Raw genomic sequence first — 17,600 nt, 5'->3', positions numbered from 1 at the left:
AAATAGCGGGTATGCACGCTACAAAGCTCAGTTTTCGGTCTCTTACGTCGAAATTTTTAGAGTAGAAGCACGAGATACTCTAAATTAGCTGTATATATTTTGGCGATGATCCAACGTAAAATTTCAAAATGGCTGCCTTTTTTAAGCAATGATTAGTTGTGACAATGATAATCTTGAAATATAAATAGCATTTTAACACTTTTACCCCAAAGACATTGAAATATTTTGATAAAACCCATATGGACCCAGGTGGGTTGGGCTTTTTCAGAAAAACCCGGGTTTTTTCAAACTCTGCTCAGACCAGATATAAAGATTAGTGGTTATTATTTATACGGCAAATTGTGGAGGCGTTAAAATATTAAATAATACTTTTGATAAAGTGAATACTTTCAAATATTTAGGATCAATATTAACAGACGAAAATCATATTCACGAAGAAATTAAATGTCGACTAAAAGCAGGGAATTCATGTTACTATTCTGTTCAAAATCTCTTGTCGTCGCGAATTCTGTCGAAGAATTTGAAGCTTAAAATATATAAAACGATAATCATGCCTGTTGTTCTGTATGGTTGCGAAACATGGTCACTTATTCTGAAGGAAGAACATAGAGGAAGGAAGGAAGTATTTGAGAACAGGATCCTGAGAAGAATATTCGGACCCAAGAGGAACGAGAATGGGGAATGGCGGAAACTTCATAACGAAGAACTACATAGTTTATACGGTTTACCCAACATTGTTAGGGTCGTCAAGTCTAGGAGGCTTAGGTGGGCAGGTCATGTAGCTAGAATGGAAGAAAGTAGAAACGCTTTCAAAGTCTTGACTGGAAGACCCATAGGAAAACGACCATTAGGAAGACCTAGGCGCAGATGGGAGGATAATATTAAGATGAATCTCTCAGAGATAGGAATACAAAGTAGAAAATGGATGCAATTAGCTAAGGATAGAAGTCAGTGGAGAGCTTTTGTGAACGCGGCAGTGAACCTGCGGGTTCCATAGGCCATAGAGTTAGTTAGTTAGTTAGTTAGTTAGTTTGGTTATTATTTATAATTGCTTATCTAATCCACTTTGTGTTTGCATGTTTTATTCCTTATTTGTCTTTGCAACTTTTCTCGATACATCTCCCGTGCTGTATTTTAGAAGACCACTCTGAAGCATCAATTTTCTCGGTAGAAGGAGAAAGAATTCTCAATGGAAATGGAACTCAGTTCGTCCAGTTGGCATATAGATTTCTTACCAACTACGCTACTGCGAGTCTAGAAGCTTTATGATTTATCCAAGCTGGAAGCATTTGAAATGTGGTATTGGCGCTGAATGCTGGACATATCATGGACCGAAAGGAAAAGAAATGAAGACATACTAAAGGAAGCTAATAAAGGACGACAGATCATGAAGATAATAGGAAATAGGAGAAAAAGCATGCTTGGTCATCTTATTCGACACTCCGATTGGATCACCGTGCGTGCTGATAAAGGGAAATGGAAAAGGAAAACCAGGAAGAGGAAGACCAAGGATAGATTATCTAGATGCGTTACGAAGAAGGGGCCTTATCAAAGTATAAAACAAGTCTCCCAAGGGAGAGAAAAGTTTTAAAATTTCCATGTTGCCCACCAACCGATGGTTGAGATGAACAAGAAGAAGAATTACTGAAACAATGTTTAAAATATCAACAAACGAAATTTTGTCGTCCTCCAGTATCTGGATTTGAGAGATTTTATCTGCATCTAAAGTTTTTATTGTTAATTTACTGATTGAAGTTTTTGGTTATATTTTGTTTGAATTTAACAGAGTATTTCACCATTGACTATATGTAAGACATGAGCTTACAATCTAGCATGGTATCCAAACCACGATAGCTTTGTAAGGGAGGCAATGTAGAACTGTACAACTAACTACTTTGAAACTAGAGCTACATGTTTGACATAAAATATTGCCAGTTGTTGAAACTATTAATTTTATGTGTGGCAAATTGTAAAATTCGTGAAGAACATATTTATAATAAAACGTGAAATGTAGAGTATATACAAACAGTATGACATGAGGATGAAATTTTATATTTTATATATATGTACCTTAATGTAGTGTCATATAGAGATCTTCCATTTATTTCGATCATATTTCAGTAAAAGTAGTAATGTGCTTTTCATGCACTACTTCTTAGCGGGAGAAGGATGAAAGTGAGTTTGATCATACAGTAAAGCACTTTTATTACGTACGATAAATGTAGCTTTCCATATTCTGTTGACGCTTTATAAAATATTATACAATAAGTTTATCTAAACAGAGTAAAAGTACTGCATATCCACGAAGAAATTAAAGATGTCGAGTGAAAGCAGGGCATTCGCGTTATTATTCAGTTCAAATTCTTTCGTCTTCGGGAATTCTGTCGAAGAATTTAAGCTTAAAATATATAGAACGATGATTATGCCTATGTGCTGTATGGTGGCGAAACATGGTCGCGTACTTTGAGGAAAGAATATAGACTGAGGGTATTTGAGAATGTGTGAATATTCCTGAGATGAATATTCGGACTCAAGAGTGATAGGAATGGGGAATGGCGGAAACTGCATAATTTATACTGCTTCCTCTAACGTTAGAGTCATTAAGTCTAGGAGACTCAGGTTGGCAAGTCATGTAGTCAGAATGAAAATTTATCGACTGCCTATGTAGCTTCCAACGTTAGCTTGGATTGGACTTTTAAGTTTTAATTTAATTGAATGATATCTGCATATTAAATTTGTAATTTAATACCTCAGTTTTAGCGTACTGATTATGATACGTTGGCCATAAAATTTAACATTCCAAGTAATAACGGATTTTTCCAATGGCTAAGGCGGAAGTTTCCCGATATATACAGTATATATATATATATATATATATATATATATATATATATATATATATATATAATTCCGTATAATGATTTCATTTCTACAACTTTATCTTTTTTGTCTTTCTGAAGTGACTCTTGACAATTATATTAACAAGTATGTAAAGATCAGTACTACGTATTTTTTTTTTTCAGGAGTCCTTCGTGAGCGAGTCGGCAGACTCACGCATTTGTGGCCCAATTAGTCCCGGTTTCTAGTACAAATGGAGGACAATTTCTCTCCAGGCATCAGAGTGAGTCTCTATTTCATCTAAAAGTATCCTTTTTTGGCCAAAGTCTCTATCAGTCTCTATTTTTGAAACATTAATCTACTAAGTCTGCAGCTTGAGCATGACCCTGCTGGAAGTTATATTACTTCACGTATTGACAATTACTGGGCTCTTTTTACGGGACTTAAGAAGGCGGATGGTTCACAAAAATTTTCTCTAGTAAGTAAAGAATAAAAGCTGCACTTTGCCTGTCCCATGGTAATGCAGATATTGAAAGGAGATTTTCAGTATCAAACAATGCTCTGACAAAGGAAAAGACTCAGATGTCTTGTAGAACTTTAAACAGTATTTTGATTGTGGAAAATGCCTTTAAGTTTTGTGACAACAAGCCTCATCTCGTTCCAATTTCTAAAAAGATTATTACCTTGGATCAAAATGCTCATTAACAGTTTCTGAAGGAACAGCGACTAGCCCAGGAAAGAAGTGCCACACTTAAAGAAGGGAAAGAGAAGTTGAGAAAAGCAAAAGAACAAAAACTGGAAAATATAAGAAGTGCTAAAAAGAACATAGAGGAAATTGAAAGCCAGCTTAGCGGAAGTATAGTCAGACCAAAGAATCTGCAAATTCTCTGCTTGGTGAAGCCACAGATAGACTTCGGAAGGCTCTTAAAAAAGGGGACCTGAAGGAGGCACATATCGCTCAAAGGATATTGTAAGGTGTCATGTCATTGAAAGAAGAGGGACGCAAAGAGCACAGAAGCATTCAGGCTCTTCAGAAAAGTGTTGAAAAGAAGATAAATGGCCTAATTACATAGTTTTTTAATGCACAATCAAAGAAGAACTGAAATTTATCCAAGTGCAAATGTTTATATATATATATATATATATATATATAGTGCTCCTGAGATGTCAAATTAAAATGATGTTATTGTATATTTGAAAAAAAAAAAGCCAATCTCCATCCAGAACCAGAAATAAAAACTCTGTTCTGTTGGAAGTCTTTACAGCTGAGTTGTCTTTATATGTGTTCAAAAATTAATGCCTTGGATCATTTGTGAAGATTGGAAGGTAGATAAATATATTTTTATTTCTGAACTTAACCGGCATCTTGGTAAGGGTAAATCACTAATGCATAGTCCGAGAAGTAGTAAAATTTATCGAAGTGCAATGGTTTTGTTATACATTATGTTACATATATTATATATAAGTTCCTAAGATGTCAAATCATAATGATGTTATTGTATCTTTGAAAAAAGCCAATCCCCATCCAAGACTAGAAATAAAAGCTTTGTTCTGTTGAAGACTTTACAGCTGAGTTCTCTCTCAGCTTCCTGTATATATACGTATGTTCGAAAATTAAAAATGTCTAATCATTTGTGAAGATTGGAAAATAGATAAATGTATTTTTTATTTCTGGTCTAAAGTTGATTTGTGAAGTTCCTATCAGAGGCGGGTTGGTCCACAAAGTCTCCTTTTTTTTTTTGCTTTATTTAGTCTACAGAGTCTCCTTTTGTGCTTCATTTGGTCTATAAAGTAGCTATTTTCAATGCCATTAGACGCTCCGATGCCTGTTTCTCTCGGATGTAAGCCGAGAAGCGATTTGGATTCCGCTTTAAGCTTATGTGACCCCTTCTAGCATAATCCCGTTGTTGCATAATAACACCAAGGCGAAACAAACTTATTTCAGTCAATATGTAATATAAATACAGAGAGGAAATTATTTAAACAAAAAAAAACTGGTTTACCTTTAAAAAAAAACGGGTTTAAACAAAAAAAAAAAACTTTTTTAAATAAAACCCATGGTTTTTGCCAACTCTGCTTTATTTCACTTTGAATACATTTACTTACCTTCGTCTTCTTTGATCCTTTTCAGAAATTTTAACAAAAAATTGCAATTCTCTCTTCCATTATAATATTGATCGGTCAACCCAAAACATAACCATTGTAAGTCTCATATATATCTCATGGTGTTGGAACTCACCGGGAACAAATAATGTCGGAACGACTGGCGGAAATATTTCACGCTTAACACTTCCATTAGTATCTTTAAGTTTATACTTTCCTTTAACAATAACTTGTATAGTTTCTAGGTAGTTTTTTAAAGAGAAGTGATTCCAGTTTAAAACACAAAGAATTTATTCCATTAGTCAGTGCATTTGGAGATTATTGATAGAAATATAAGGGGAAAATGCACTTTCAAACACTATTGTACGAGATGTATGAGACGCCACGTAGTTGTCAGATCTCTATAAAATGTTTTAATTTAGTGGTATATAGTAGTGCCTATGGAAGTATCCTCTGGGTTGCGGTGGCTCAGTAGCAGAGCGCTCATCTCTGATGCAGAGGGTATTTGATTCAATCCCAGCTCTCATCAGGTGGGCTTTGTGGTTTGGCAGACACTGTGTGCATGGGTTTTCCCGTTTCTTTCAACTTTCTTCATTTCACAACTTTGTTTATCATCATAATCATCGTGTTTCAGCCTCATGTAGGATGTTAAACTCACAAATAGAAAAAGAGTGCCAGTAGCTCCCTTGTCGGAAGTACAGAAGTAAATAAATAAACATTCTAGTGTCTCTTTATATTCCAGAAAATGTCGGCGTGTGATCTTCTTGAGAAGGCGTTATTTGTAGAGGATATAGATGACAATTTTGATCCTAGTGTACCTCCAGCAACTGGTCAAGATTATATAAAACAAGTCACGTAAGTATCCATTTTTAAACGTCTTTTAGAATTAAATATTCCAGTTTCGTACTTCGTTACACAAATTTTATTTATCCTTAACAATAATTTCAGCTGACAAATCTGCAGCCATCAACAGATCCATTATTTGAATTTTGATTGAACTTGAAATTTCTTAGGGGCATAGTGGCTTATTAAAAGAGCGCTCACCTCTGGTATGAGGTGTCCCTGGTTCGATCTCGTTCATGGATTTTTTCGGAGTTCTTCCGTTTCTAAATTGCAGCTATTATTTCATAACCATTTACTTCCTTTAATCATCTGTCTCCTTGAGCCTAATGGGGACGTGCAGAGTCGATGATAGCGAGCTACGTCTCAGAGGGAACGTTGTTTCGATTTAACATGAAACGAGAAATATGAATACAATCGCAAAGCTCCATATATTGAATAGCTTATGAAATTTATTGACCTTGAAATCAACTATTTAATAATTGAAATTCCCATACGGAAATCTTTAAAATATGTAGGAGACACCTCAGCTTAGCAGATAAAATATAAAAGGGAGTTCAGTCTTTGTTTTGTAGAATGACGCTGAAGTAAAACTTTTTCATATTGTGTTAATGTAAGAAATTATAACTTAATTAAAGAAAATAAATTTTATATGTTTCTTCGCTTTTGCAAACTTCATTTTCTCTTATACTGAAGCAATGCGCAGATTTGCCGTTAAATGTCATAGCGCATCCACCTGACGTAATGGCAAACACATGTATACCATTGTTATTTAATGAAAGTCACTTCCGATTTTTTTTTTTTTTTTTTTTTTTTTTTAAGCAAGAATTGCTCGTATTACATCAGTCTATATAATACACACGCATCATACGTTGAAAGTAATCCTCAACAAATATTTCATACACCGGAACGTTTTTAAAGCCAAATGTCTTGAAACCCTGTGTAGAATGTCAATTGATAACGAACCGATAGGGAGAAAATTCAAGTTCAGCCTCCAGTAGGGATAAGACCCCTAGCATATTTAGGGAGAGTGAATGGGGGTAACATAAAATGCTCAAAAACGACCGTTATTAGTAGAGAGAGTCCATACTTTCGGGGTCGCTGAGATGAATAGCGACACACTCGATCCCGTTTAAATCCAAATTCAGCTCACTAGTACCATTGGGAGGGAGAGGGGACTGCTGACATAAAAAAATAATGATAATTAAAACGTCCGATATTAGTATGGAATTCATAGTTTTTGGGGTCCCTAAGTTGATTGGCTACCCTCCTTGTATCATTTAAGTCTACGTTTAACCGCCATTAGCACCCCTACGATAGTGGGGAGGGGTTGACATGTAAAAATAATTTAAAACGGCCGATATTAGTGTCGAATCCATAGTTCTCGTTATCGCTGAGATTAATAATTACACCCACGATAGAGTTAAAATCGAAGTTCAGCCCTCATCGGCATGGAGGGTGAGATGGGGGTGAAAAAAGTCTCAGATGACTGAGATTAGTGTCGAGTACATATTTTGGGTTTGTCTAGTTATTAGGTTACAATCGCGATAACATTTAATCCAAAGTTGAGGCATGAACGGGTGTGTCAGCTAAATTGAGAATTTACAAGGGCAACGTCGAACGCATTCCTCGCACACACACACACACACACACACACACATATATATATATATATATATATATATATATATATATATATATATATGAGAGTATATTGCAGCGTAACATTGGAACGTCTGGAGCATTTTTTAACAAAATTCGGTAGATATATGACTTTCAATATGGAAAGAATACTGTGGAAGTTGGAGGCAATATCATGTAAAAGTAATGCAAACCATCTGATATTAGTATGCAATCCATTGTTTTCGGAATTGCTGAAATAAAAAGTGACAGTCTCGATGCCGTTAAGGCCCAAGTCCTATATTCCAACCAGCAGAGAAAGGGAAGCAGTGAAAAATAAATTGTCAAAAATGACAGAGGTGTTTTCGGGGCCGGGGGAAGACGGGGTGTACCTTCTTTAAGCTGGGACTTTAAATGATATCAGTTTAATTAAAGGCGTATTCTCTGATGGTAAGGTGTTTCAATATTCATGCCAAAAGTGGAGTACCTTCTGTACTTTTATAATTACACTTCCATTGATATAAATATTCGGAGGGGAAAGGGGATTCAAATATTACTCATAAACGTGTTCTCCTCATACGAAGGATGGACATTTCAGCTAGTAGTAAAGTAATGTGTGTGTGTGTCATCAGCTCTAGATCTTTATCAGAGGTAGTCGCGTATGAAGCTCTTTTTTCAATTTTCGGCTTGGAGGTGAAAACGAATTCAAATTTTTCGCAGTTTCTAACAACGGCTTATCTATTTGTCACCGACATTATGACTTGGTTGTGTGGGCGTACATAACTGCATGGGATTAGTACCCAGGCGCCTCTCTCTTTTTATTTAGGTTCTGAATTAAGACCCGACAACGACGGGTGCTTACAGCTATATGTATATAAACGTAGTATATGTTTACTTAATTCTTTCCCTTATATTAATAAAACAAAATATTTTAAATTTTGTTCTATATTACGAAGATAGTTTGTTGGTTTACGCAGTTGAATTGTGTCAACTAGGTTTTAAAAATAATTAGTGATGTTACTTATTTTTACCCTATTACGCTTCGAATAAATGATGTGAGATGTTTTTGTACATAATAAAGAGTAAAAGTCGAAGTGTGAAGGTCGTATCCGGGGCGAGTATTTGGAAATGAATAATATTTACCATGAGATGAGATTTGAGAATACATGTCTCGTGAAAATGCTGTCTCAGTTCGAGAAGGTGTATCTGTTTTTGTTGGAAAAGTTCTGCTTCGTCTCAAAAATTCTGTCTCGCCTTGTCTCGTGGGCAATACCAGGAGTGATAATTTCCTTACCCCGAAATTCTTCAATTTATACAACAAAAAAAGGCATTTAATCTCCCTCAGTTTTTTTGGGGGGGGGGGAGAATGGATGAAGAAATACGGGCATAATTTAAAAAGAAAATTAATTAACACAAAATTGGGAAATAATGTTGACAATCAATAGTTGCCAGAGAGTTTTTTGTAATCGTTGATGTTTTTGATGTGCGTGATCACATTGAATTTCCGAATCATGGGTTTACATTTTTTATATTGATCACAGTTGAAGAGGTAATCGGGGATTTTATACATATAAGTAGCAAATTCGTATAAAGCCAGAAATATGACATTGAGAGCCGATGAACTGAATGCTGTCCAGCAAGAATAATTTCACAGTGAATGTCACGAATTTTAAAATGAAGTTGTATTGCAGTAATGCTACAATACAATATTGTTTACATTCTCTTATGACTTCTTTTCGTCTCCTACATAATTGTATTTCTCTTTCGGCAATTTATTACTTTGGCGAGATAGAAACTTAAGAAGCAAATTGATGGCCAGGTTTCCCGTAGTTGTTTATCTATCTTTCATCGCAGGGACAAGGAAGAACTATGTAGCTTCCATCAACGAGAGATAAGTCTCAGCAAGCAGCGGTTCTTTGAGGCATTAGACTTCTTTTTTCTTTGTTGAGGCAGAGCCATCTTTTGACGAAATTCAGTATTATGTTTCAGCTTCGTTGTTGAGTATTTGAAAGAAAGAAAAAGAAAAGGCAAATCTTTCAGTTTCACGGACTCTTCAAATAGAGATTTCATTTTTCATTTCCGAAATTCCTTTACATCTATTTGAACGTCTTATTTGCTTCAACAACGTAGTACCGCATAAACACCTTTAATTATATTATTGTGTACCTGAAGAGAACTTGAAAGTATACGAAAATACGTTAAAAATGTGCGTTATTTTTTTTTTTTAGTTTAACGTCCAACGATTATGCACCGAGGCTAAGCGAGACTGGGATGATGAGATGAATGGTAATAGTTGAATGAAGAAAGTGGAGGGAAACTGGAGAACCTAGAGAAATCCCACGCTAACGATGTCTGTACGTCACACACATATATAACTAAATATCAGTTTGCTTTCAATTAATAGGGGGGCGCGGTGGCTCAGTGGTAGAGCGTTCACCTCTGGTGCTTGGGGTCCCGGGTTCGATCCCAGCCCCCGCCAAGTGAACTTTGTGGTGGACAAACACCGTGCTCGTGGGTTTTCTCGGGGTTCTCCCGTTTCCTCCCACTTTCTTCATTCCACCATTTTCATTCATCTCTCATTATCACCGTCTCCTTTAGCCTCACCGGCATAACCGTGGGACGTAAAACTTAAAGATTTTTTTTTTCAATTAATAAACTGTCTTCACATCTATATATATAAAAGAGAACGCACAAATCCTTTGTTACCTCATCACGCTAATACGGCTGAACCAATTTCTTTTATTTTTGGGGGGTTATTAGGATTTGGACCCTAGATGGTTTTTATCATATCACTTTAATTTTTAATTACCAGTGTCTTGAGATAATTGACCATTCAAGTGTCCATAACGTACAAATCCTTTGTTAGCTCATCATAGCTAAATCTAGCCGTATTTATATGCAACCCACATGACCGTGTCACTCGGCGGGTTAACATAAATGACAGGCGATATAATGTTAACATTCTTCTATGGTTTTTATCATATCACTTGAAAGCGAAAAAGTAAAAATTATCTAAGTAACAAAGTTTATTGCGTTCCAGGGTGACCGCAGCGAAGCGGGGTGAACGCTGCTAGTACACAATGAATATACCTGAATTGTTTAGGGCATACTACATTGTTCATGCAAGGAAGTCATGAACACCTGTCGATAGCTGCAAATTTGTTAGCTGAAATTATTGTCAAGGATAAATATAACTTACGCAACAAAGTAATAAATCATTTCGTGTGCGTAAAATGCATACATTAACGTATTAATTTAAATAAAAATAAAATTGACCAAAGAAAACTATATATTGTTACTAATTTGTGTTAAAACTTCGGCTATATATCAGTGTTTTCATCGTACTTTTTTTTTTTTTTTTCAGCCATCCTGATCTTATGCATGTGCGATATGAACTAAGACTATCACTTTAATTCCATTCAAAATAATGCTTCTTGTCAAAAATGTAGGAAATAATGATTTCCTTCTTACAGATCTTAAGAAATTCTATCTCTTTAGTAATAGCCTCCAGCTTACATCGCAGCTTCTCAAATTTGAGCAAAGTTGCCTTGGTTTGCAACCAATTTTTGTAATTACTGCTCATAGAAATGACCGAAATATAATGAAAACGGAAACTTAAATAGGAATGGGGTTCGTGATGCAAGATAAGAGTTTATTTTATATCCTACCTAACGTATTAAGTATTCCGATGCCCATCATCCACTATTTCAATGCTTAGTGTTTAAAATATAATGGGAAGTAAGTGTTATATAAATACAAGTTGACACAGACATGGGAAAAGATACATGAACTTGCTAAATACATTTACGGAACATTAATGTGGTAATTACTAGTCTTTATTGAACATACAAATTTGAAAGTTGATCGTTGAATTCTGAAAGAAATTGAACCATGGTCTGCACTTAATGAAACGGATTCTCTAGCACAGAATTGATGATGATAAGATCAGCTTCCTGCATAATATGGTTTCAGGTGGCAGCCGCAGCTCATGTTATAGCCTCAAATGTATCAGTATTTCGTAGTTTGATTTTGCGCAGGTGTTCATTTTTTTTTTTTTTCCGATTTACATTCTTTTAACTAGGAATAAAAAATATTGAAAATAGGTATTTTCTACTTGACTGTTCTCGTTTAAGAAAATTGGTATACAATATTCTGTATCTATACTATTATATAAAAGAGTAGAAATGACTCGCAGGTGACATCATCGCCCAGGCCATAATATTGTAGGTAGAAACGTAAATTTTGGATATTCCGTTTTTCACGAAAGCACGGAAGGATTTTTGGAAGTAGATATCCTAAATGGGCGAAAGAGGGGTTCAATTTATATATATATATATATATATATATATATATATATATATATATATGAGAGAGAGAATGTGTGTGTGTGTGTGAGAGAGAGAGAGAAGTCAGTCAGTCAAGAATAATGTATCTCACGAATACTTGAATTTAGAAAGATGAAACTCATAAACCTTTCTTTAAAAATAAGGTCACATATTTCAGCGTTTTTGATCCGCTCTTATGGGAAATCTGGGACATTTCTAAAATACTTTTTATTTTTTAAATCACAAAGTGGCGAATGTGGGGATTCGCTTAATTGGAGATTGAAAGCCATATTTTAACGTTTCTGAAAATTCCGCTTCTAAGAAAAAGTTCAATAATATTTAATTTTTCCCTTATGGATTCACTTAAGTTGAAGATGTGAAATTTGGTATATAAACTCTTAAATAATAATAATAAGAGAATATGTATTTCAGCGTCTGTAGCTTGAGAAATATTGCAAAAAAAAAGAGTAGCTAATATCCCTTAAGGTAGGAATATGAAATTTTGTATATAAACCCTCATTGCAAATAAGCGAACACCTGACCCAGCATTTTTCCAAAATTCAATTTATAAGGAGGAGGGTCAGTTTCTATATTTTTCCACTCACATTGGAATCGATGTTTGTTGTTTGTGATCGCGTCACGGAAAACGGCTTACTCGTTTGAATTTAAGGCTATTATTATGTCACATTGTTTAACGGGAATAACTAAAGGAAGTTCACTCTTATCACTATTAAAATCAGAAGTGGTAGAAATTACCATTTCCGATTTCAGTATCAATTTCTATAGATCAAAAGCGGTACGAGATACCAAGATTCGACTTTCTAATGTGAATTCAGCGTCCTAAGAATATTTTCCTCCTCCCTATCCTTCTCTTCATCTTCAGGAGTGAAAGAATACTGCAAATTAAAATCGGCAGTATATAGTTAGAAGTGTTTTTCCGATGTAAGTTCGATCTCTTTCAACCCTACATTCAAGCCTGAAGTAGAAATCAACCATTTCTTGTTTCAGTCGCCATTGAACTAAATGGTAATAGATAGGGAGAAACAGTTGTTTTGGAATGAATTCACCGCCCTAAGAATAGGTTTCAAGTCACCTTTATCACTCTACTAAAAACAGAAGTGATAGATATCTATTACCATTTCCGGTTTCACTGTTGATTTCCATAGGCCAAAGATGGCAAGGGATAGCGAGAAATAATTTTTAATATGGATCCGTATTCTCAAGAAAGGTTTCATCTTCACTTCTGTTAGGTTATTCGGAATGGAGATAGTAGAAATCTTCGACTTCCGGTTTCAATACAATGTCATATAGAAAAACAGTAATATGCAACTAGAAGCTACATCTTCGATATTAATTTAGAAGATAGATTCAATCTCCGATATTATCCGTGTGTTGCAGCCGGAATGATATATCTTGCAGTTCTAGTGTCGACAAATTCCCTTAGTTTCTAAGTCTATCATAGTTTCACAATGTGAAATGAAACACAGTAAGTCTAGCATAGTTTCACAGTGTGAAATGAAACTCAGTGGCCCTTATACAGAGTCGTTCTGACGCGTGATAAGTGTTATACTAAAGAGTTCGACTAACGGATATTTCCTGCAGTAGTCAGGCCTTTAGTATGACGCTAATCATACGTCAAAACGACTCTGCATAAGTCCCAGTAAGTCTAGCATAGTTTCACAATGTAAAATGAAACTCACTTGTCTTTGTCAATACTTCATAAACATTTACTCTCATTTGTCATTCATCTCTTATATTCAATAGAATATAATTATTGGACTTTAAATTAAAGGTTTCATTCTAATAAATAGCACAAGTTACAGGCGAAAGTTATAAGTAAACTAAACGTGCGTGCATGGCCACTTTTAAAAGATGTAGTGTACTTTCATATATATTTTCACCAGGGAATATGATTTTTTTAATAGAAATTATTAGCAATTTGAATTCAGCTATCCAAATCGAAGGTAGTGTAGTGTATGTAGTATGTTTTGTAATTTAGTAAGTGTTTCAATTATTAGTATTTATTATCATATATTTTGTTCTTTATTTGTTTAAAGTTTAGCATTCCTTTTCAACACCGAGGCTATGAGACGTGGACGTACAGTTTAACCGTTTCTCGGTCAACCCGAGTTATTTCGTCTTACTAAGTAGGTCACTTGTGGTCGAATTTTCTTCCCAAATGTGACTTATGTTGAGCACGGAATATCTCGCAGTAAATCACGAAAGAACATTCAACGAAACAAAGTGCGAATTTACTCGTGCTGGTCTAAATTGAAACAAATGCGGAAAACGTAATAGCTCGGGTTGATACGTCAGGATATGGTTAGTTTGGATAAAGTGGACCGGGAAGTGGTTAAGATGGAGTCCGAACCACTGTAATGAGTTTTGTTGTCTTCCACCGGGAATGGAATCCGAGACCACGTGAACCAAAGACCCACGAGCTAGTTAGCTTCATTGATTAGAAGATTGGTAATGTCTTAGATTCTTAAAGCAAATTTGGATAATTACTATTACGTACTTTGAATAATCATATTGTAAACCTGTTAATATGTCTTTCAGGCTTGAAGCTGCAAAATGTGAACCAGTTGTTAGGGTTCCACTTGACAGAAGTAAAGTGAAAAAACAAACTGCATCCTTCCATGTAAGTACTTATTTTTTAAAAAAAAAAAACTTATATAAAGTATGAAATACATTATATAGTTATTTGTATTGTAAGGACTTTGTGCTGTCGATAACAGTAGGTGATGCGTGATACGTTATTAGGAAGATTATATTTAACAGTATTAATAAAACAAAACTGATCAAAACACACTAAAGAGATATTAACAACCCTTGTGTAACAGTTTCAACAATGTAACTTTGCCTTCATCAGACACACAGAATAGTTCCAAAACTGTAATGAACAATATACAAATATCGTTTCACGGTACTTAACCAGAGAGTTCATCCTTCTAATTACACATTTCCTTCAGATTCACTTCAAAACTTCTAAATAGGTGAGTGATCAGTAGAGATTTCTGTACGCATGGATTTCTGCATAAATTCAGAAAAGGCTGTGAGAAACACTCATAAGCCTTCGGGATATAATCGTGGAACCATAAAAAAGAAAATAATAATGATAATTGTCAAATTAAGTGGATTTACGAGTAAAATGCAGTTATACAGATTGCATGGAAGTCATGGAACTTTTATTCTCGTTTTGTTATTACTGTTTATTTCTTTGAATTATAATGGAAATTGGAGCCGCGGTGATTGAGAGCTCATCTTTGGTGCGAAGGGTTCCTGGTTCGATCTCAGGCCGTAAAAGTTTCTGATGGACAACGTCATGTCCATTGGTTGTCTCGGGATCTCCTGTTTCCTCCTATATTCTCATTCCATCAACTCCTTTCATATCATTTGGGGTCCCGGCTTCGATCCCAGCCCCCGCCAAGTAAACTTCGTGGTGGACAAATACCGTGTGCGTGGGTTTCCTCAGGGTTCTCCCGTTTCCTCCCACTTTCTTCATTCCACCATTTCATTCATTACTCATCATCACCGTCTCCTTTAGCCTAACCGGTATAACCGTGGGACGTAAAACTCAAAGATTTCAATTCCTTTCATATCATATCGTTCACTTTCATTGATCATAGGCCTCCTTTAGCCTATAGAGCATAGGTATGAGACATCAAACTGAAAAGTTTAATTCCATTTATGTATTACCCCCCCCCCCCTCACAAAATCACTGCAAAGTAAATAGAATTTCAATATAGAAACTCATTAGCATATTAAGGACAACAGTGGGTTATCCAGAATTACTGTTCGTAGCAGATACCTTTAAAATAAATAGGTAAATAAATAATAATAATAATAACTTTTGCTCTGTTAATACAAAGAAAGTAAAGATTTCTCGGGTAGAGCAATAAATGTACTCGGGATTTGGACTTTTCCCTTCACCTTTTATTATAAAAAGTTTATGTACACAAATAATAAGAAATTCCACTAATATCAGGTAAGATTAGATGGGAGCCCGGTGACCAAGCGTCGTGAGAGGGGTGTAGATTAGGTATCTTTCTCTCGGTGACCGTGCGTCGTGAGAAAGAGGAAAGGAACCCGGTGTTGTGATCAATCCGGGAAGATTGATGTTGGTCGAGGTGTGCAGGTCCTTTTTATTCTGTCTTGTCGGCTTCCATCGTCGATTCTCGTCCTTCCGACTGTTGGCGATGGTGATTGACTTCTCTTCGGGAACGTCGTCTGTTTGTTTGTGTTTATTATCACAACATGTAGTTCACACGTGGTTATTGCCTGGTACGGCAACGTGGGGATCCTTACACCCCCGGGGCGTAGAAAAAAAATAAGCCACTGGATTATTTTTTCGTGTTCGTGCCAGCATGTGGAGTCTGCATATTGGGCACAGTATACACTGGAAAACACTATAACACTGAAACACAAATCAAAGTTAAAAAGCACTGGTCACTGATATCACTGTTTGAGATATTATCACATAAGTTTTAAAGTTGAAGTGGAGCACTGACAGTTTGTCCTCTTAATCTAAGCAGGATCCGTATATTACGTCATCTCCCTCAAAGGAGAGGCTGTCGAAGCTCTGGTGATCACAGTTGGTATACATATACTAGGTCGCTTATAGTGAGGGCCGTAGCAGATTGTGGTGATGGTAACACTGTCTCTGGCACCGACTGGGACGAGGCCATCGGTAGTGGATATGAGATCTCGATGCGAGGAGGGGATGTTAAGTTTGGCCGTATCCTGAGGCGGCGGTATAGAATATATAGGAAAGCGAAAAATAGAAGAACTATGGCGGCCGTGATAATGAGTGGAAGAAGATGAAACATACTGCAAAAGAAGGAGGTTGTGAGATTAGCGATTGTTCGTAACCACGCGCTTGTACAAATAATAAAGAAAACATCCAATTCCAATTAGTAATAAAACAATTAAGGCCGCGATGATTATTAGTGTCCAGGGAAAAGTTGGCGCAAGATGAAAATCCGAGAAATGGTCTGGGAGAAAGTTCTTTTCATGTTGTAAGAGGGAATGCATAGATGTTATGGTTCATTGGAAATTTTGAAGATTCAGGGTAAAATTGATATCGTTCTGAGCAGGCAGGAGCCGAAATTCAATTGTAAAATTGGCCGTATGACGTGAAGGCAAATTCAGGGTGTCAGTAAGTACTCTTTCGAAATCTTCATATTGAAAGAAGTATGTAGAGCATGTATTAACGCCATCTGCAGCGATTATGTGGTTCCTATGCTTGGTAACTTTTACAGATTTCCTAGTCGTCAGATGGAGACCCATTGGTGAGTATAAGTAGAATTCCTCATTTTTGGAAAGAGTTGGGATCAAGTGGCAATTAGCCGTCGAATTTCGGAATACTAAGTTGTAGAGGCAATCTGTTCCCTGGGAGCGGGCTTGAGACTGTGTCTTGCAGATAGAATACATAGGGTGAGGTTGACATATAGAGAGATCTAATTCATAGATTCCTTCGGTAGTCCATATAGCATAACTTGGCAATTTAAGGTGGATATGGGCAGTATCCGTTAAAAATCCATTATTATAAATTTTATAGAGCATATAATGATCCTTATTATGTATAATAGGAGTCTGGATAATGATATCCAAGTTTGCCAATGAGGAGTCAAAGGCGATAAGGTAAGCCTTTGAACATTGATAGAACAGACCTAGGTCGCGTTCTACTAGTGAGCCCCGTAGATTTTGATTATTAGCAATCATTTTGCGGGCGAGATCTGGCTTTATTAGAACGTCATTGACGGTATTTTGCAGTAAGCCCTGTATAAGGGAATCAAAATGTTGCTCTATAATTTGAAAATGTAGTAAAGTAATTAGAAATCGTTCATTTGTAGTGGTTGTGCACACAAGTTC

The 17,600-nt window shown here is 35.8% G+C and overlaps 1 protein-coding gene across 3 annotated transcripts in view; it reads left to right on the top strand.

The window, feature by feature from the left end:
- Gem2 (Gemin 2) overlaps positions 1-17,600 on the top strand; it is a 51,647-nt gene that overhangs the window by 4,801 nt on the left and 29,246 nt on the right. For 2 of the 3 annotated variants that reach the window (XM_081742976.1, XM_081742977.1), the window contains exons 2-3: positions 5,684-5,796; positions 14,286-14,367. In XM_081742976.1, coding sequence (XP_081599102.1) covers positions 5,687-5,796; positions 14,286-14,367 — 192 coding nt within the window. In that variant the 5' untranslated portion in view covers positions 5,684-5,686. Of the gene's footprint in view, positions 1-3,023; positions 3,122-5,683; positions 5,797-14,285; positions 14,368-17,600 lie in introns of all 3 variants that reach the window. The other variant, XM_081742975.1, reaches the window with a different exon arrangement.

This window comes from Thermobia domestica, chromosome 16, assembly GCF_964235325.1.
Source record: "Thermobia domestica chromosome 16, izTheDome1.hap1.1, whole genome shotgun sequence".
Taxonomy (NCBI): domain Eukaryota; kingdom Metazoa; phylum Arthropoda; class Insecta; order Zygentoma; family Lepismatidae; genus Thermobia; species Thermobia domestica.
Note: the sequence above shows the minus strand (reverse complement) of the source record. Positions and strands in the feature narration are given on the sequence as shown.